Source organism: Macrobrachium rosenbergii, chromosome 12 (genome assembly GCF_040412425.1).
Source record: "Macrobrachium rosenbergii isolate ZJJX-2024 chromosome 12, ASM4041242v1, whole genome shotgun sequence".
Classification (NCBI taxonomy): domain Eukaryota; kingdom Metazoa; phylum Arthropoda; class Malacostraca; order Decapoda; family Palaemonidae; genus Macrobrachium; species Macrobrachium rosenbergii.
In genome coordinates this window covers 25,332,005-25,353,000 of record NC_089752.1, presented here as the reverse complement: position 1 = coordinate 25,353,000, position 20,996 = coordinate 25,332,005, and the positions used below count along the sequence as shown (strand labels likewise).

General features: G+C 40.6%; 1 protein-coding gene across 2 annotated transcripts in view; it reads right to left on the bottom strand.

Moving 5' to 3' along the window:
• LOC136844447 (mediator of DNA damage checkpoint protein 1-like) overlaps positions 1-20,996 on the bottom strand; it is a 214,415-nt gene that overhangs the window by 102,674 nt on the left and 90,745 nt on the right. For both annotated transcript variants that reach the window (XM_067113693.1, XM_067113694.1), the window contains exons 6-7: positions 9,763-9,865; positions 3,982-4,059 (exon numbers count right to left, since the gene is read on the bottom strand). In XM_067113693.1, coding sequence (XP_066969794.1) covers positions 3,982-4,059; positions 9,763-9,865 — 181 coding nt within the window. The remainder of the gene's footprint in view (positions 1-3,981; positions 4,060-9,762; positions 9,866-20,996) is intronic.

Below are 20,996 nucleotides of genomic sequence, written 5' to 3'. Positions count from 1 at the left end.
GCAAGAAGTTCATGTAGTTCAAGAGCCCCCTGCTCAGGCGGTGGTGCAGGCTCTTCAGGTCTCTGCCCCTAGACAGCCGTCAGCTCTCACTCCCAGCCTCCACCTCGATGTGTGCGGGTTCAGCCAACACATCAGCCCCTTGTAACGCCCCGTGTCTCTGCCTCCCCCCACGTGCCCGCCGGAGTTTTCTTTTGCTTCATACGAAAAACCTAAGGAAAGAATTTTTCACTAGACATTTGGCCAGAGGCTCTGACCCCGGGGGTTATCATAGGAACAGGGATGCATCCTACCTCTCCGAGAAATTGGGAAGGCATTCGCCACGGTGGCAATCAAGCCTCCTCCCTGTAGTATTTCTCATATGGGTGGGAGGCTGTACCATTTTTCGGGGCCACTGGAACTTCAGTTCCTGGGCCCAGAGTATAGTTATCAGGCCGGGGTGGAGCTTGACTGTTGTTCCCCCAATCAGGTTCAATCAGTTCTCGGCAAGAGTTCTGGGGTCTTTGCAATGGCCTGTCAGGCTTTTTCAGTCTGCCAAGGAAGTTCCCTTCACTGGAAAATTTTTCCGGCGTGTCCCGCTTGTTTTCCTTATTCATGCGGCAAGTCTCAGTTGCTTACAGTCTTGTGGGTTCGGATCCACTGCGCCGTGGAGCCGTAACCACCTCTATAGACCTTCCGACTTCCTTTCACATCTTGCTGCAGAAAGGTCCCTATCCCTTCTTGGGATTCAGACTCGGGGAGCAGCGCACCCCTTCAGGTTCATGCCCTCCTCAATGCGGCTCCAGAGTCTTTGCCAGTTTGAACAGCACCGTAGTTCAACAGCTCCGTATTAGAACGCTATGCTACCTGCATATCTAGTTGCCTGGCTCATTTGGGCACCCAGCGTGGGAATTGCCTGAGGGCGCCGGTCATTATAATCGGTTTTAGAGTCTTTGGGCTTCTATAACTAGGAAGGAATCCCACCTGATTCAGGAGGGTAGCCTTCCGTGGTTATGAATCCAGTGGAAGTGGGAAAGAGATAGCAAGGGCATCTTATCATTTCATCATCTCAAGCATACCTCTCCCGTGCCCAAGAAAAGGTCCTGGTTTTCTCCAGTTTGCTTCAGTGACGTTCTCCTTCTGAAGTCAAAGCTGGAGTTTATGACCAAGGCATGGTGGAGTCAGGGACGTGTCTCCTTGATTCCTCCTGCTTGAATAGTGGCCTCGGCCTTGCACAACTGTCAAGTGCTTACTGAAGTCAGTTCCTCTCCAGCTTTCCCCTCCGGCCTCAGTATTCCACACCGTCACCTCTCTGGGCGGGTGAGGTGGGATATTTTTGGCCCAATGAAGTACACATGGTACTTAGTCGGTCACGCCCGGCAGTTCCATATCAACGCTTTGGAGGGCGGTGACAGTCTTCTCCTTGGAAACTCTTTCCCCAAGAAGTTTCCTTTTAGGCTGGTTCTGAACAAAACAGCAATAGTGCGCTGCGTAAACAAGTGGTTTTGGACTCGAATTGTTGTTCAGGTTATGGTTCATTCTTCTCCATAACCAACAGACGCAGGTGCTCTGTCTACCACCCTTCGTAGGGGTCCAAAAGGTCACTGCTTTTTTTTTTTCCTATCCAGGGCCTCCCTGGTGTCGGAATAGTCCTTAGGCGGAGCGTCATTCAGGTAGTCTTGTGACCTTTTCCTGGGCCTGGAAGTATGTCTGTTTGCAACCCAATTCAGCCACAAACTATCAAGCTGTCCCGTCTGGTATAAACTCAGCCTGCGTCAGCCCCCTCAAACTCTGATATCCTGGCTTTGTGGTCTTTGTGAATCTTACAGTTTAGGAGGAAACTGATATTGGTCCTGTTATTACTGTTTTCCTGAAATCAGTTAAGGGATCCTACTCTACTGCAGTATGGTTCTGCAGTTAAGTAACTAGCACTCTTCACATAGTTTTCGGTTACAGTACTGATGCGGCCGCATTGGCCTCGAGGAAAGTGTTTTGTTGGAAAACCAGACTCACAGGCCCTTTAACTTTCATCCCTAAGGGCTGTGTTCGTCTAAGAACAGTACTCCGTCCACATTCGGTTTCCTGGTCTTTGAGTAATGTATCGAGTTAGCTTCGGTAAACCAACAATCATTTTGTTCTTTATCTTTCCTTGTTAATGAAGTCCTAAAATTTTTAATCAGCTTAGCTTCTAGTGTTAGTTTTCCTGTACTGTCTGCCCTGTCTGGCGGAACCAATCAGTTTGGTTTGTCTGGCGGAACCAATCAGTTTGGTTTTCCCCTCATCAGGGGGTAGTGTTGTGAATTCTTCACCCTAACTTTCTATCTACAATTGAAGGTCTCATTTAGGTGTGGTCACCTTGGAAAGTACTCCCCTTTACAAGGTCTGTTTCTGTGTCCAGTTTTCTCCTTGCAGGCTTTTTAGACAGGACCTCGCAATTTTGTCAGGTCCTCTCCTTTAAAAAAAGGGGGCACTGTCATTGGGTCTGCTATTAGGCAGGAAGTACTTTCTTAATACAAGCCTATTCAGGTGCTATTCTAAGCTCATGATCTTAGACGGTGACCACTTACACTATTTTCATTACATGAACTTAGAGGACCTTACTTATGTTGGTGGGTAGAATTCTCCTAGTTTTCAACGTTTCTATTTAAGTCTTTAATAGCATAAGAATGATGTTTATTTCTCTGTTACTATTTCACCGGGTGACATCGGGACTCGATCCAGAAAAAGGATTTTGACAAAGGAAAATCTATTTCTGAGAGGGCCCGTGTCACCCGGTGACCCACCCCTGTTTTTCATTCTCTCCTCCCTTGATAAACTTCATTCTAGTGAGGTGGGTGCTAACATGAAAAGGCTAGTGTTGCCTTGTATACAGTCCGCGAGAAGTGCATGGGCTTGTATCAGCACCTCTCTCGTGGGGGACTTTTGACATTGGGAATCTCTATAGGATAAGGTTCCGTGTTTTTGTAGTTCACCCTTTTCCATACACGACTCCATTTCTTGGAGCTCGCTCTGGGGTAGTAACTCCAGCATTTCATTTAGCTTTCTCTGGTATCTAGCAACGGAATTACCTAGAAATAAGTGCTGAATGGACTATTTCACCGGGTGACACGGGCCTCTCCAGAAATAGATTTTTCCTTTGTCAAAATCCTTTATATATATATATATATATATATATATATATATATATATATATATATATATATATATATATATATATATATATAAATAATGCATTGTCATATATATATATATATACATAATATGGCACTTCTCAGCTATATATATATATATATATATATATATATATATATATATATATATATATATATATATATATATATATATATATTAATCCTTTCCTTTCCTTCTCCTGTAATTTTTTCAAACTAATTTATCGTCCCTTATTTCGCTTTCCTACGACATTCAATAAACTCCTCCAAGAGCTCATCTGCCGACATAGCTGCCATGTTACCCTTTCAGCATCTAGTGGCAACTGAAGTTAATCTTGAGATTACGCCATAGACGTGGAGGCTTTGGGCCACCTGAACTAAAACGGAAGCCACGAACCTGGCAACGACAGGTTGCAAGCTGGTCGAAGAGGCCGACAGACTCCGCCCACTTTTGGACAGAGGAGAACACCGTAGACAGTGAGGTTTAATTCCGGTTCAGACGACCAGATCCAGCGATCGTAACATCTATGGGGCCCTTTATACTTCAAAAGTTATGACTACATTATATTCTTGTTTGACCTATGCCCTGTACTAATGACACTGACCTATCACATAAAATGTTGCATCCCTATCATTCATAAACGATATACAAAAAGTTTGATAATGATACAATTTCAGTGCTTCAACTATAGAAGGCAGTCGGACAAAAAGAAAAATTGACAGATATGTCCAGTACTGCATGCTCCTAAGATTGTAAACTGGACAAATAAAAAATTGAATGGATAAAAACAAAGTACAATTAGAACAAGAATGAAAACATGGCTCTCTGACTTACCACTTTCATTAAGAGTACATTCAGGACTATTCTTGCTGGTGCCCGGCTCATTCGATACCTGGTTGCTTGTATCTAAACCTAAAATTGTAAGACATATTAATGACAGCATCTGAATGATAAAATTTACTTTAACACAAAATGCACTACTTGTTAGGTCTTACCTGGAACATTACTGACATATCATTAGGCATAAACTGACAAACTATATACAGTGCATAATGAGGTTAATCTTATCTTGGCCCACCTATTAATTACAGCTATACTGTAGTTACACAGAAATGCAGTGTATATCAGAAGTGTAAAGAGAAGAGGTTTTCAAAGCTGGGAAAACAAAAGGTAGTGAAATATTTGGAACCTGAAAAAGGCATAAAATGTTTCATGGCTACAAAGCTACTGTAATGTTTGAGCTGTGATGATGTTGCAATGTGCTCTAACAAGTACAAAAATTGTCCAAAAAGTCAATTTAAGAAAGAAACGTACTGCAACTCCTAATAACCTAACACTAAAGAGCATTTCTGGAAGATTACTGCTCAAGCTACTCTTGGTGGATGATATAAATGACAAATATTAAACCCGTATTAAAGCATAAAGATTGGAATGACTGCATTGGCTTCCTCCAAGTGAGTCAGTGAGCTCCATGTTCCTTCAGGTGAAGTATCTCACTGGTCCTTGGTTGGTCTCTCATTTGCTCCTGTTCGTAGCCAAGAACTAATCTTATAGCAAGGACAATTCTCTATTTGACTCCTTTGCTGTCCCTGCCTAGCCCTCTGCTCAGGAGAACAATCTTCTGAGTCTGGTAATGACCCTTAAAGTCTTATCTTCTATGAACAGAAACCTGTCACCCTTCTTCTTGTCTGCTCCTGACCACACACTAATGACAGTTATCTCTGATTGGCTACAACAGGTTATTTCACCTCAACTTATGCTGCTGTATCGAGAGAAGACCTTGCTATCCTCAGGATCAAGTTCATGAGGCTCAGGCCCTCTCTTCCTCTCTGACATTCAAGTCAAATTTGGAACTCTCAGTCATTCTCACACCCAGCACTTGGTGTCATTTGCTAAGTTTTATGCTTGTGATGTCATACAAAACCCTTGATGTGTGCTGTTTGGAACCTATCATCACAACAAGCCATGCACTTTCCACAGGTATGGATGCAGACCATTTATTTTATCCTCTTTGTGATTCACCTTTATCTGGCAGACTGGAGATGTGTATCTTGAAGAACCTAGCAGTTATGCCTCTTGTGCTTAGTGAGTGTACTCACTTGTGGTTCATCTTTTATGCAAATACATTACATTCAGATGAACCTATTTTTCAGGAAATTTGGCTATCATTTTTCTGGGACAGGACTTCTTAAATCTTCCTTATCTTGGGCTCATTTGTTTTGATCTTCCTATCAAACGATTAAAGATTTTGTAGTAACAAATTATCTTTTTAAAATAAAATATTTTAAAACACCCATTATTTATAACTTCTAGTGCCATCCTCTCCTCTCTCTTCAGATGGAGGGTATCACATATGAATAAAAAGCATGGCATTACAGGTTCAATAGGCACATGGGTCTTTCTTTGCAACATTTCAAACTGGTGCACCTGGATACATTCCACACAGTTAAGATTATTTTGATATACATGTTTGTTGAAAAACTTAGTTTTAATGCAAAAACAGAGTACAGTATCTTGAGTACTTTACTTTTAGCAATTATTTTTTAGAAACAAATTCTAGATATTTTTGTTTGGCCAAATTCAATGTATTACTTTTCCTATTTTGTTTATTTTGCTTTTTGATCATACTGTAATAAATTACACCAAAATGAGTACCGAGCACAAAACAAATCTTACACAGTTCATTCCAAGAGAACATCTTAAAAGTACATTTGCCATCAGTGAAAAATGGGTGCACTGCAGTCATGGATATACAGTGCATTCCATATAATGCAGCAGGATTTTACTGTGTCATTTTTATTTATTTGCTGACAAAAGGTAAATATTTTCGAGTTATTTGGAGTGACCATGCACATTACTGCTTTTGCTTTCATAACGACACCATTTGTACCATTCAAGATATTAAATTATCCTGGAATAGGAGTATTTTATATAGCTATAAAGACCTGTTTCCTGATGCAGTCATACCTAGGTTAACGGTCTTAATCCATTCTTGAAGGCTGTCCTTTAACAAAGTGGATTTTTCCCATAAGAAATAATGGGAATTAGTTTAATCTATTACAGACTTCCAAAAAAAAAAAAAAAAAATATATTAACTTGAAATTAACAAGAACAAGAAGTTATGAAAAAATAAGTAAATAGGTGAAATAAATGCAAATCTGTTTTCACTTTGCCTGTAATTGGGAGAGTTGATGGCTCAGTGATAGGCAGTGAGAAACATTTAGAGGAGAGATGTTATTATTTGGAAGGATAGTCTCCTTCCATAAAAATGGCAGGCAGCTGTGCTCCCGGTGTTGTTTCTCTTTTCTGTCTCTTTCTACTTCTTTCTTAAAATTCATTGTTTCTCTCTCACTAAAACCCTGTTTATGGATGTTTGTTATTGCTTGCATTTCAAAATGTTCTTAAATGGAGAGAAAGCACTGTCATCCAGCAGGTTTATAATACAGCCCGTTACAGCCTTGTCAGGGTAATATTTTTCAAATAAAATTAATACTTCATACCATTTTTTTGCGCATTCCTTTTACTAATTAACCCTTAAATGCCGAATGGATGTATCGTAAGTCGACTAAAATTGTCTGTTGGGTGACGAGCGGACGTACCGTACGTCAACTACAAAAAATTTCAACCTTCGGTCAACTTTGACTCAATCGAAATGGTCGAAAAATGCAATTCTAGTAATATTCAATCATTTACCTTCATTTTGCAACAAATTGGAAATCTCTAGCACAATATTTCGATTTATGGTGAATTTTTGAAAAAAACTTTTTCCTTACCTCTGTGCAGTAACTCGGCCGAAAATTTCAGAAATTCTTTTGTTATTTTGTCGTAATTTTTGCACCGTTTTATATTAGTCGTTACATAAAGTTTTATATATGAAAATGTGTGCACTTTCATGTAAAATACAAAAAAAAAAACCATGGTTGTAGCTTTTACCAGTTTGGAAATATTTTCATATAAATCACAATAAGTGCCAAAATTTCAACCTTCGGTCAACTTTAACTCTACCGAAATGGTCGAAAAATGCAATTGTAAGCTAAAACTCTTACATTCTAGTAATATTCAATCATTTACCTTCATTGTACAACAAATTGGAAGTCTCTAGCACAATATTTCGATTTATGGTGAATTTTTGCAAAAAACTTTTTCCTTACGTCCGCGTACGGTAACTCGGCCAAACATCTCAGAAATTCTTTTGTCACTTTGTCATAACGTTTGCACTGTTTTATATTAGTCGTTACATAAAGTTTTATATATGAAAATGTGTGCAATTTCATGTAGAATACAACAAAAAATACTCATGGTTGTAGCTTCTATCAGTTTTGAAATATTTTCATATAAATCACGATAACTGCCAAAATTTCAACCTTCGGTCAACTTTGACTCGACCGAAATGGTCGTAAATGCAATTGTAAGCTAAAACTCTTACATTCTAGTAATATTCAATCATTTACCATCATTTTGCAACAAATTGGAAGTCTCTAGCACAATATTTCGATTTATGGTGAATTTTTGAAAAATACTTTTTCCTTACATCCGCGCGTGGTAACTCGGCCGAACATCTCAGAAATTCTTTCGTCACTTTGTCGTAATGTTTGCACCGTTTTATATTAGCCATTACATAAACTTTTATATATGAAAATGTGCGCAATTTCATGTAAAATACAACAAAAAATAACTCATGGTTGTAGCTTCTATCATTTTTGAAATATTTTCATATAAATCACGATGTGCCAAAATTTCAACCTTCGGTCAACTCTGACTCGACCGAAATGGTTGAAAAACGCAATTGTAATCTAAAACTCTTACATTCTAGTAATATTCAATCATTTACCTTCATTTTGCAACAAATTGGAAGTCTCTAGCACAATATTTCGATTTATGGTGAATTTTTGAAAAAAACTTTTTCCTTACGTCCGCGCACGCTAACTTGGTCGAACATCTCAGAAATTCTTTCGTCACTTTGTCGTAATGTTTGCACCGTTTTATATTAGTCGTTACATAAAGTTTTACATGTGAAAATGTGCGCAATTTCATGTAAAATACAACAGAAAATAACTCATGGTTGTAGCTTTTATCAGTTTTGAAATATTTTCATATAAATCACGATAAATAGAAAAAATTCGACCTTCAGTCAACTTTAACTCGACCGAAATGGTTGAAAACTGCAATTGTAAGCTAAAACACTTACAGTCTAGTAATATTCAATCAATTACCTTAATTTTGCAACAAACGGGAATTTTGCAACAAACGGGAAGTCTCTAGCACAATATTTTGATTTATGGTGAATTTTTGAGAAAAAACTTTTTTTTACGTCAGCACGTTACGAATTCACGCATCATTTTGTGATATTATTTTCTCTGTGTTGCTTTGATCATTTTACAATTTGTTATATACCAAAATCATCGCAATTTAGTGTACAATTCAAAGAAAAAAAGAATAACTCATTAGCTTTAACCGTTTTACTCACAGCGTGATTTGTATACAATTATATATGAAATTTTTTTTTCACGCTGTCATATATTTCAATATTTATATATGATAATGATATTTTTTTCACTTCTGATGGTTGCATACTAAACTTCAGGCAATGTAAAAAAAAAAGGAGCCATAAATGAACTCTTAATCTTAAAAACTAAGCATACTGTGATTTTTTGAAAAAACCTTTTTTTCCGCTTAGGCGCTAACTCCCGAACGCCGCCGGCATACGGCAGACACTTTCGTAAATAGAGGCTCAGCGTTTAGGGGTTAACTAGGAACACTTTCCCTTTCTTCCTCCTCCTCCTCCTCTGAAGACAATTATTCCTGTTTTCTTTTGCTGCTCCCTTTACAGATCCTGCAATTTTCTGTGGTAAGCAATACTTTGTGCTCCTCTTCTAACCATCACTGTTCTTCAAGCCCATGGACTTGCCCAAAGACAAACTACCCTCCACAACAGCCTCAGCCTTGCTGGCATCTCTAGCTTATATACATTACAATTACTTTACATTATGATAACAAAAAACACAGGCACTGAGACAGTTTAGCAGAGATGTACACTGGGTGAGACCCACAAGTAAACTGAATCCTTCCCTGTCTCAGATAGGAACCGCGAATATTGCTGAACTTTTCCCTTGGTTTAAGTTGGGAATCATGCACTTTGACAGGATTAATCCCATACAAGTTTTAGCCAGTCATCTTTGTCCTTAAAACAGGCATAAGTCTGTAAGCAGTGATTTTCCCTCTGAAAATATGTCCTCATCCAAATTGTTCATTAACCAAGGTATGAGTGTATACTTGTAGTCCATCATTTCCCAATTTTTTCTTTATTACTCTTGAACTTGTTTCTTTTTGGACAAAGCTGATAATGTATGGTATGGGTACATGGTGGCAAGGTTGAGGAAAAAAAAAAAAAAAAAACACACACACACTCAACTTTACCCACCACCTGGTCTGCACGTACATGTACTGTACTCATGATTCCCTTGACTGTTTTCCTCCTTCTGTTGTGCATTATACTTCATGTGATTTCAAGTGTTTGTTGATGTTATAATTTCTTGAACTTTTTGTTGTAAGTTTTTTTTTTTTTTTTTTCCTAAACTAAATTTATCTACACAAAGCATAATTCTAATACTGTACCTGGAAGTTCATGGGTAAGGACTGGAGATGTTCTATCTTCAGGATCTTCAAGCTGAAGCATTGACTCAGAACCAGTTTCTGACCCACTATCCTCACATGGGGCCTAAGGGGACCAAGGTAAACAACAACTATTAATTAAGACTGACACAATGACTCAATGAAAAAATTCAGCAAATCTTGAGCTTCTGCTAAACACACACATATTTTTCAAAAGCCCTGCTTTGCTAGTCAGGTTGAACCCCAAATTCTGAAACCATATTAGTGAAAGAGCAATAGGTTGCTTATTAGTAAGGCATACCTTGCTATGGTCAAAGGTGTAAACATTCCTTGAAGAGCAACTGGCATCTATGAGAAAAAAAGATGCCACAATATATAAATCTATTATTACACTAGCTATCCGGATTGTGGTTCAATTATAAAGTCACTTGCTTGGATATTAATCTGCCTGACATATGACTAAAAGGTTTATAAAGGACAGCAATTACTAACTTGGTTCCTTCCACAACATGGCACTAATTTCAGTTTTCCCAGGTCATCGCACCAACTTTCCACTACCGTTTACGGTGCTACTTGCTGCATAAACACTATTGGCATAACTTCCAAACAAAGGCAAACAACTCCAGCTTGTTTTTCTCCATTTATCAAAACCTGCTCACTTTTGCCCTAGTCAAGGGTTCCAATTAATAAAGGAAATGTTTCTCAAGTAAAGCACAAACACTGTACATTATCCATACCAGATAAGGTTGGGCTCCAGAAAATACTTGAAAACATTGTCTGTAATACGCAAGAGTGAAATATACAGCACTGGGTCTGTGACTGTTTATAAAATAAAGAAACAAATTGTAAATTTACTAAGTTTCTTTGCTAACAGTTATTCAAGGAACACGTGTAAAAGAAAAACAATGAAAGATGGAAAAAATTCAGTAAGGTGTGTCTATTCTCAATATACTGACAGCAGTCAACAGTGCACTCAGCTGACTGAAATCAATTGAAATACGAAAACAGACAGAACTCTTAGTTGGTTCTTAAAATGCACACAAAATCAATGAGAAATAATACTTGTAACTTTTAAAATAATTTTCTTCTGACTTCTAGCTAATTTACAAAAACCTGTTTACAGTATAAATGAGAGAGAGAGAGAGAGAGAGAGAGAGAGAGAGAGAGAGAGAGTGCATGCATACATATATTTATATATTCTCGATACGGATTGGTAAATAGTGAGATTAGCTGATGCAATACAATGGAAATATAAAATAAATCTTAGTTGTTGGTTGTTAAAATGAACTGAAATCACTTACAATAACACAACAGCTATTTGTTACAAATTAATAAAAGTATTTTCTTCTGTATAACAGGTAATGCATACGTAGATACAGTATTTTTTAATAAGAACTGGGGTTGGCAGGAGGTGGGTCGGAGCTGACAAGAGAATGACTAGCTGTTTCATAACTGCAGCACTACAGAATACTCCTCGCTTAATAAATGAGTTCCGATCTTACAACTTGGTCAGTAAACGAATTGCTTGATAAGTGAGGAATCTGCTTTCCTGCTACCCCCCTCCCTTCCACCTCTGATGGATAACTCAGATAGTGACAATGAATTTATGAGTGATTATAATTGCAAACAAACTGGAAAAAAAATGTAGGCTAAATATACAAATTGATTCAAAAGTCTGTGTACTAGAATAAGATTTTAAGTACGTTTTATTACGGTTACACAAAAGATTGTGGATTTATGTACTGTTGCCATATATGACTAGTCTATAAGATCTGCCCTATGCACTGACAGTGCCCCTCTTGCTTTCTCTGTGGTACACTATTTTTACAGACATTTAATGCAGTACAGTACTGTATTTTTATATAATAAAATGTTACATACATACATTTTTCAGTGTGTGTGTATTGTGTAGATGTACATGTATCCATCACATTAAGGAAACTATGCACATACCTTTCTGCTAATATGTTGCATATTTCCTTTATTCATTCGTTAATTGCCCTTCATTTCTTAGAGGGCATATTTCTACTCTTCTTTTACTCATCTTTTTCGCATATGAGTAGAATATTTTGGGGTTTTGTTTAATATTTTGTAGGGTCTTTTCTTCTAAGCCCCATTTTTCATTTTCTTTTGATTGTATAATCTTTTGTCCTGCATTTTCTATCTTACTTTTTATTTCCATCACTTTCCATCATTCTTTTCTCTTGCAAGACCTTTTTTCCACTTTCTGATTTTCTGGAGCAAGATCCTTCTGTCTCTTGGTATGCACGACTGGTGTTTACTTTTCTTCTTTGGAATGTATTTACCCACTATTTTCTCTAATATTTTATATAATATATCCGTATTTACCTGTATATTATCACTTACGAATATGTTTTCCCGCTCTTTGTTTAATTCTTCATTTATTTCTGATCATTTTATATTCTTACTATAGAAATTGTATTTTCCATATCCTTCCCACTTTTTCACCTTTTGCTTATCTCTGTTTTTACTTGCTTTGGGACGGACTGTTAATTCTATGACATTATGGTCTGAAATACTCGTATTGTACACTATTATTTCTTTAACATAGTTCACCTCATTCACAAATACTAGGTCTAGAGTACTCTCCTTTCTTGTTGGGAGGAGATTTATTTGCTAAATGTTATATTCTAGTAGCATATCTAATAGCTTTCCAAATTCTCTCTTATCTTCTGCGCTACTATTACTCTCTTTTTTATATGTATAAATACAACCACAATCTCCTATTTGTTCTTTCCAATCTACAAAAGGAAAGTTAAAGTCTCTGGATAGTATAGTCCAGTCTTTGTGATTTCTACATATATTATCTAATTTGTCTATTATTATGTCAAACTCTTTAGTATTAGGGGGTCTGTACATTACGATGTTCACAAATTTTTCAGATTCAAATTCTACCGCAATTATTTCACATTCTGTGTTACTATATTTCTCACAGATTTTTCCTTGATTAACATCTCTCCCATATATCGCGGTTCCCCCTTGATTCCTACTTTTCCTATCTGATCTATAAATTTGGAATCCCTTTATCTGATCGTCATTACCAGTCTCTTGGGAATGCCATGTTTTACTTATATTCATCACTATGATGGTTTGCTTGTTATCCCCATTATCTAATATGGATAATAATAAGGATTTTCCCATGCCTCTTCTGTCCTGATATATTGTTCTTTTCTTCATTTCCAGAAATTCGGACATTAAAAAATCCAGCTTTTCCAAAATATTTGATCTTCCCTCTTCATATTTATTCATTTTGTGCACATATCTGCATTTTTCGCCGTACCTGCATCATCCCCTTCCATCATAAATGCATTGTTTGTTCTTTGTCCTCTATCCATCACCATCATATCGTGATGCTGACATTTCATAACGTGGTGTTGGCTTGCTTCTTCCTTCGTCTCATATTCTTTATTCCTTTCTTTATCTGCTTCATTTTTTCTTTGATTTCTGTTATGTACTTGATTTTGATTTTCGTTCTTCATGGCTACAGGATACATATATCTACATCTTTTGTTGAACCTACACCCATTCCCTTCTCTCAAGGTTTTGCATATTTTTGGATGTAGATCGCTGCATTCAACCTCATAGCTGTCTAGATATGCACATTTGCCATAAATCTCATAGTTGTGATATATCTTGGGATGTTTGTAGTGACATCTTTCACCGAATCTGCAATTCCCTCTTTTCAAAAGAGTGCCTCTTTGGGATTTAATTTGGGTTGTCATGTCAGAGAGAGAGAGAGAGAGAGAGAGAGAGAGAGAGAGAGAGAGAGAGAGAGAGAGAGAGAGAGAGAGAGAGAGAGAGAGAGAGAGAGAGAGAGAGAGAGAGGAACTTGTATTTTACATGTACAGCCCTCATTCGACTAGAATACCAACTGGTACTGTAGCAAGTCGTAAGTCTGGGTGGTCATCAAACTGTCATTAAATGAGTATCTGTGTTAGTAAAAATGGAACTCACATAATATGTGGGATATGTGCACTTTATTTCATCTATTTCAATACTGCTTAAGTAGCAATTAAATGTAGCATAACCCAACAATTCTGTGATTTAGCCAAATCAATAATCTGGCTCCCTACTTTTTCCAATGATGACGGATTAGTGATGATCAACCTGTATTTTATACAAAAATGCCTCATGTATCATTTCTAGAAAGCTATGTCATATATAACTGACTATGGGTTTGTCTAGTCATGTTTACTTTTATCTGAGATCTGTTGTCAATGTCTTTGAAGGTATCAATAATAAAAAAATATATAGCTATCTAAGACTGCTGGAATGCTTCTCTTTAGACCCTTACCGAAGTACCTTGAATCTCGACAGTTAGTATGCCTACAGAAAATGAGGATATTTTAATAATAAATAAGGTTTGTCTATACTACCTGGCAGATATATATAGCTGTATTTCAACCGGCAGAATTTCAAAACTGCACACGCAGTGTGGCCAGGTGGTTGGTATCATCCCGCCGCTGGGAGGCGGAATCGAACCATTCCCATTTTCTATTCAGATTTTCTAGTGCCACTGTCTCAGGGGAGGCGGGCGGGCACTATGAATATATATATCTCAACAGGTGAAAGTATGAACAAACCTTTATTTTATTATTAAAATATCATTTTGTTCATGACACTTACCTGTCAGATATATATAGCTAGTCTGAATCCCACCATTGGAGGTGGGAAGTAGACAGAATAGATTTAGGAAAAAACACAATAAATGTAGGTGAAAAATATTTTTGGTTCCTTACCTGTGCACAGCTGACTTCGAGATTACTGTCACCCAAGCCTGCTTCTGTTTTTCTAGAGTCTCCAGCAAAGGTGTGACCTGTAGCTGGTGAGTTCTAGATGACCTGTCACGGGGCGTGACCACAATAGTGACAAGACATATTGACCATACAATGAGGGAAAAGGAGCAAAAACCAACCACCTGACCGACCTAACTAAGTTAAATAGAACCAACTATAGGCTAAAAATTGGGAAGTCCATCTCAATGCACACCCAACAACCAAAAAATAACAACAAGATTAAAAAAATACAACCTATTTTCTAAAGGATAGGATGAGTGTCATCCCCTGCTCCCAACAACATAGTGTCTGCGGAAACGTATATCCTAGCGAAGAGCAGTCTTCAAAAGTCGTCTTCACATCCCTCAGGTAGTGCTAGACGAACACTGAATTACTCCGCCAAAAGGTAGCACCAGAATGTTACTCAGTGACATGTTTTTTTGAAAAGCCCACTGAAGTCACAGATAGCTCTAACTTCATGAGCATTGACTTTGAAGTTTAATGTCAGAGTCTAGGCAGGATGAAATGAGCTTCTTTAATAGCATCTCTCAGAAAAGAATGCCAAGCATTCTTTGACATGGGAAGATCTGGTCTCTTCACGGAACACCATAGACTATCTGAGGAGCCTCGACTTTCCCTTGGTCTTGTCTAAGTAGACTTTGAGAGCCCTAACAGGGCACAGGACTCTCTCTGACTCTTGAATAGGATCTCAGCCAAACCCTTGATTCAAAAGCTCTTGGGCCAAGGGTTTGAAGGATTTTCATTTCTGGCTAAGAACAAAGGATTTAAGAACAAACAGCATTAGGACCCCTCAAAGCCTATGTTTGCTAATGGCTTGCAGTTCACTAACCCTCTTAGCTGTCGCCAGAGCGGTTAGAAGACAGCTTTCTAATCACATTCTTGACGGGTAGCTGAAGACAGAGGCTCTGGGGAACTGGACATTAGGAACCCACACAACATCCAAATTCCAAGAAGGAGCCCTGAGTTGAGGAATTTTGACAGTTCAAGGATCCCAGTAGATCGTGAAGATCCTGTTGTTAGACAGATCCAGGCCTCTATGCCTCAAAAAACAGATGATAGCATACTTCTATACCTTGATAGTCGAGACTGCCAGATATTCTTACTCCTCAGATAAAAAGGAAGTCAGCTATCTGTGGTACAGAGGTCGTGGTAGTGGAGAATGCCTTTCTTTCTGCACCATCTCCCTAAAAACAGTCCACTTGATTGGCAGACAAATTGCTGGAAGAAGGTCTTCGGCTTGGCAATGGCCTTGCCACAGTCTAGAAAAACCTCTTGCTCTGGCCAGCTTCTGATAGTCTGAATGAGTCAGACACAGAGCGGGAGAGGTTTTTGTGGTACCTTTCAAAGTGGGGTTGTCTGAAATAGTCCTCTCAGTGGAAGCTGAATCTTGAAAGTCCACTAGGAAGGCCAGGGCCTCTGAACCATTCCCTTGGCCAAAGGGGGGGCGATTAAAGTCATCCTGCGTCCTTCTGCCAGTTGCAAACTTTCTGTATCACTTCTCCCAGGATTTTATGGGAGGGAAAGGCAAGGTCGTCGGGCCGACCAATCCCAAAGGAGGCGTCCACTAACGCTCCTGGGTCTAGACAGGAGAGCACAGCGGGGAGTCTCTGCCGTCCTGGAGGTTGCAAAGAGATCCACCAAGGACGCGTCCCTGCTAGCTTCCACAACCTAAACATACCTCTTGGTGAAGAGTCCATTGGTGGTAGTAGTTGATTTGCCGACTTAGAAGGTCTGTCGGGCGTTCTCTCTCCCGCAATGAACCTACCGTGAGAATAGTGACCCTTCGCAGCCTGAGTCCAGAAGCAGGATCCTTTGCTAGGATGAACAGGGAACGCAGATCGAGTTCCCCTGTTTCTTGAGGTATGAAAGAGTTGTGGTGTTGTCCGAGTTGATCTGGACATCTTCTGCCTGCAACTTGCTCCTCAAGAAAGAAGGGCCAAAAGATAGCCCCAATTCTTTGAGATTTATGTGCCAGGACACCTGTTCCCCTCTCCAGGTGCCTGACACTTCTTCCCTCCCCAGTGTTGCTCCCCATCCTTCCCGGACGCCAGCGCCGGAAAAACAACACTCAGGTCGGGGCTCTGAAGTTGAAGAGAAAGGCCTTCTGCCAAGCTTTCTTTAATGGGTCGAACCACCACTTCAGATGATCCTGACCTAAAAGGAGATATCAGAGAAGCTTCCAGATTCTCCTTTTCCCTCCAGTTCTCTGCCATGAAAAACTGGAGTGGTCTGGAGATGCAATCTCCCCAGGGAAACAAACTTCTCCAGTGAGGAAATGGTCCCCAGCAAACTCATCCATTCCCTCACGAGCATGTTTCTTTCCTCAGAAAGGCTGAAACTTTTCCTAAACAAAGCAGTTGTCTTTCTCAGGATGGAAAAGCTCGAAGCCACTGAATCCATCTGAATCCCAGATAGACGATATGGCTGAGTCGGGTCCAGATGGGACTTTCGAAATTCACCAGAAGTCCCAGGACTTCTGGGCTCAAAGGTAGAGCCGTGTCAGGTCCTCCAGACACCTTGTCATTAGATGAGGCTCGAATGAGCCAATCGTCCAAATAGAAGGAGATTCTTACACCTCCCAGGCGAAGCCATCTCGCAACATTCCTCATCATCACCGTGAAAACCATAGGAGCGTGCTGAACCGAAGCAGAGCTCTGAACTGGAAGCACCCGTCCCAGCACAAATCTCAGGTATTTTGATTGAGGGATGGAATGGGAAACGTGAAAGCAGGCATCCTGTAAGTCCAGAGAAACCATCCAGTCCCTGGTCTTAGGAGCTCCCACGACTGAATCGTTTCCTTCTGAACTTTCCTTCAAAGCCATTCAAGACTTGCTGACATCTAAACTGGTCTCAACCCCGACTGCTTCGGGACTAAGAAAAGCCTGTTGTAGAACCCCCGGAGAATCCAACTTCAGAACTTGTTCCACAGCTCTTCTCTAACAACTGATCCAGGAGGTCCAAGAGAATCTGCTGTTTCTCCTCGTGGTAGGGCGACAGATCTATGGGAACGTACTCAATGGGGTGAAACATGAGAATGGGATCTTGTAAATCCCTTTCTCTAGAACGGAGGGGACCAGCTGTCCGTCCCTTCTCTCTCAGGCTTTGCAAAGAAAGAAGCCTGGCTCCTACAGGTGTCTGAGGTCTCTGAGTCATTTCTTGCCTAGTCTCAGAGGGGCTCTACCTCTTGAGAGGACCTCTGCCTCAGGAGATGATCTAGAGGAAGGGTCTTCCACGAAAGGGCTTCTTCTTCCTGGAGTGACAAAACTGAAGGAAGAAGAAGAAGGAGCTGGGGCGATCTCAAGACTGAGCCAACAGAGAGTAGCCTTCTCTTAAGCAATGGAGATGCCATATCAAAGACTAGGGGGGAACAGATGGTTGGACAGCGGGGCTTAACAACAATTCTGCCTTCTGGGTAGGAGAGACAGACTTAGCGTGAAGTTGCAGTAACAAGGCTCTCTTCTTTAAAAGCCCGCATCAAAGGGGAGACGCCAGTTCAACCGTGATCCATCCTGACTGCCTTGTCCATACAGGATAGGACGCCAGAAATCTCCCAGGCTAATGGAGTCAGGAGTCACGAGCCTGCAAGATCAAACTCCCAGGCACCAGTCCAAAAATTAAAAACCCATGGACCTGAAGAGACCTTTCAGATGATGATCTGTCTCAGATAAAGACCAGGAAACCTTAGCAGTAGACAGATGTGACCTTCTGGAAGCCGTCCACAAGACAACAAAATCCCCTTAGGAGGGAAGGAACTCTCAGGGCTGAGATCTCCTGTCTCATACCAAATTCCTGCTTTTCCGGAAATCTTAGACGGAGGCACAGCGAAGAGGTCTTGCCATGGGACTTCCTGAGTCCATCCACACTTGAACCTTGCTAAAGGCCCTCTTGGTAGCCAACGAAGCGTAGTCATCTTTCAAAACCAGAAGACTTTGTGACTTTGGAAGAAGTTAGCTGAGAAGGGGGGGAGAGGAGCAGAGGTTTAAACTTGTCTCCAAACAAGTCTTTCCAGCAAGCTAGTTAAAACTTGGTAGTCTGAAGAAGCTGAAGAAAGAAGAGGACTGATCCTCAACTGCAGGATCCGAGCGCCAGAAAGCTCCTTCTTCCCGCCATACAGCCGGAGAAGAACGGAAACGAAGTCACCAACACTGCAGGGGACTTCTGCTTGGAAGAAGTCCGGAAGCATCCGCGAAGAAGAGATCTTTTCCCAGCCGAAAGAGAATGCGAAGTCCTGGTGAAGGCGCCGAGGAAGAGCCTAACCTTAAGAAAGGCGTCGTGCCCTGAGGAGCGTCCCTGAAGAGCGTCCACACTGGCGTCATGGCGAGCAGCAAACCGAGCAAGAGTGTCCTGTCGAGGCGTCCCTTAGCACAGAAGCGCCCTGAAGAGCGTCGCGGCAGCGGCGCGAGGCGTCATCGCGGAAAAGAAGTGCGTCATCGCGAGGCGTCATGCCTGACGAGCGTGAAAGCGTATCGAAAGGAACCAGAGAGACCAGTAACAGGGCTGAGCAACAGGACTTCTAGCACAGGCGAAGGAGACGACGACGAGCGGAGAAGGAGAAGGAGGTTTTGATCTCTTGACAGGCAAAGTCAGGTCCTTCCGGTGACGACAGGGCAGAGTCCTTCTGGGCCAATAAGAGAAGACAACTGCCGCTGCATGTGCCAACAAAATCTTCTAGATGGAGAAGATTCTACCTCAGGAGGAGAGACAATCCCCTATGGGAAGACGATGGGCTTAGGACGTTCGCTCTTCCTCACAGGAGCAAGAAAGGTTCTTCTTTCTGGAGGCGCTCAGAAACATCCTCATCAGACGAAATCCTAGTCCTCTTCTGCGGTGGAAAAGCGTCAAATAACCAGCCGACGAAAGAAGACTCACGACGAAGCGTCCCTTCTTGAACACAGCTCCTCTTGAGAAGGCGAGAGTCCCTTCAATTCCATTCCCGGCGGGGAGGGCGCTGAGGAGGGCAGCAGTTCTGAGAATGCCCGTGCACGCGATCCTTGGCAGCCTGGGGCGTCATCAGGACCTGCGAAGGGCGCCAGATCGGTGGGAAGCCGTAACCTTCTTCGCGGCCGACATGCACTCTCCCTGAGTCCTGGGAGTCCGACAGGTCCAGACCTGAAGCGTTATGGGGCCGATCTGGCGCCCCCTCCACAAGCACTAGGGGGACACTATCTGCTGCACTTCACAGCACTTTGAAGGCGAGATGTCACTTTGTTTGAGCACGGATGGAACTCATGATCTCCGCCAGGCCAAACCCTCCGCAGACACAACATCAGGGTTAGGGGCAAACCACAGGGACAGGTGCAACATCAACTACATTAGGATTATCAGGTGAGGAAATAACCTGACTCTTGCACCACCCTGGAGGAAGACCTCCTGAAGCCTATCACGCTCCAGCTTTCTCACATAAATCATAAGACTTCCAGCTCGCATCCGATAAAGGTTCACACTCCTTACATCGATCATCTATAAGACAAACATACCCCTACACTTCAAGCATACAGTGACGAGGGTCTACGAGAGCTTTTGGTAGCTCTCACCTCCCAATCTTCATGCAACATACACGAAACTAGAAGAACTAGAACCAGACATATTTAAAGAAAAGTCAAAGCAAAATCCAAAACAATCCAGAAAAAGCGTGTGCCAATCCACAGTCAAGAATCAAAACCAAAAGTCAAGACAAATACTTAAGTGACAATAACAAGTTAAAAATCCAGAGGCGGAGGTACTGAAAACAAGTGTTAACAGTACGCGACAGAAAATCTGAACAGAAAATAGAATGGTTCCCGATTCCCGCCTCCCAGCGGCGGGGAATGGGTACTAACCACCTGATCTCCACTTCGTGTGTCGTAAGTTTTGAAATTCTGTCGGATTGAGAAATACAGCTATATATATATCTGCAGGTAAGTGTCATGAACAAACAGTGGTCTTTGCAATACTCTCGGAAATCATGCAGATTATTACACACAAAAATACCTGACGATGATTAGGAGTTGAGACATGTTCAAAGTGAATTTAGTCCTGCTTATGACTTGGTTAACCATACAACTAAATCATACACTTTGTATATTGTGCCAGAGGCAAATATTAGCTTTTTGTCATGCATTTTTAGATTTTTTTTTTAGTCTATTAGAAGGTGGTAGATACTGGGACTCTTTTTTTTGTCCTGTTAAAGGTGCATCATGACTTTTGGGCTAAAAATTAAGACAACACAATCACAGATACATTACTCTTTTTGTAATTATTTCACATTTCCCAAATATGGAAATTTGAAAAAGCTGTTATTTTAATGCCTTCTGGGATTGCCCTTTCTACTGGAGTACAGTCATTAGAATAAGCAGATGAACTGTCAAAATTGTGACTATTCATTTCCCAGTTAAAGAACAAATTAGATAAAATGATCAACACATCCTTGTGTTTTTCAAT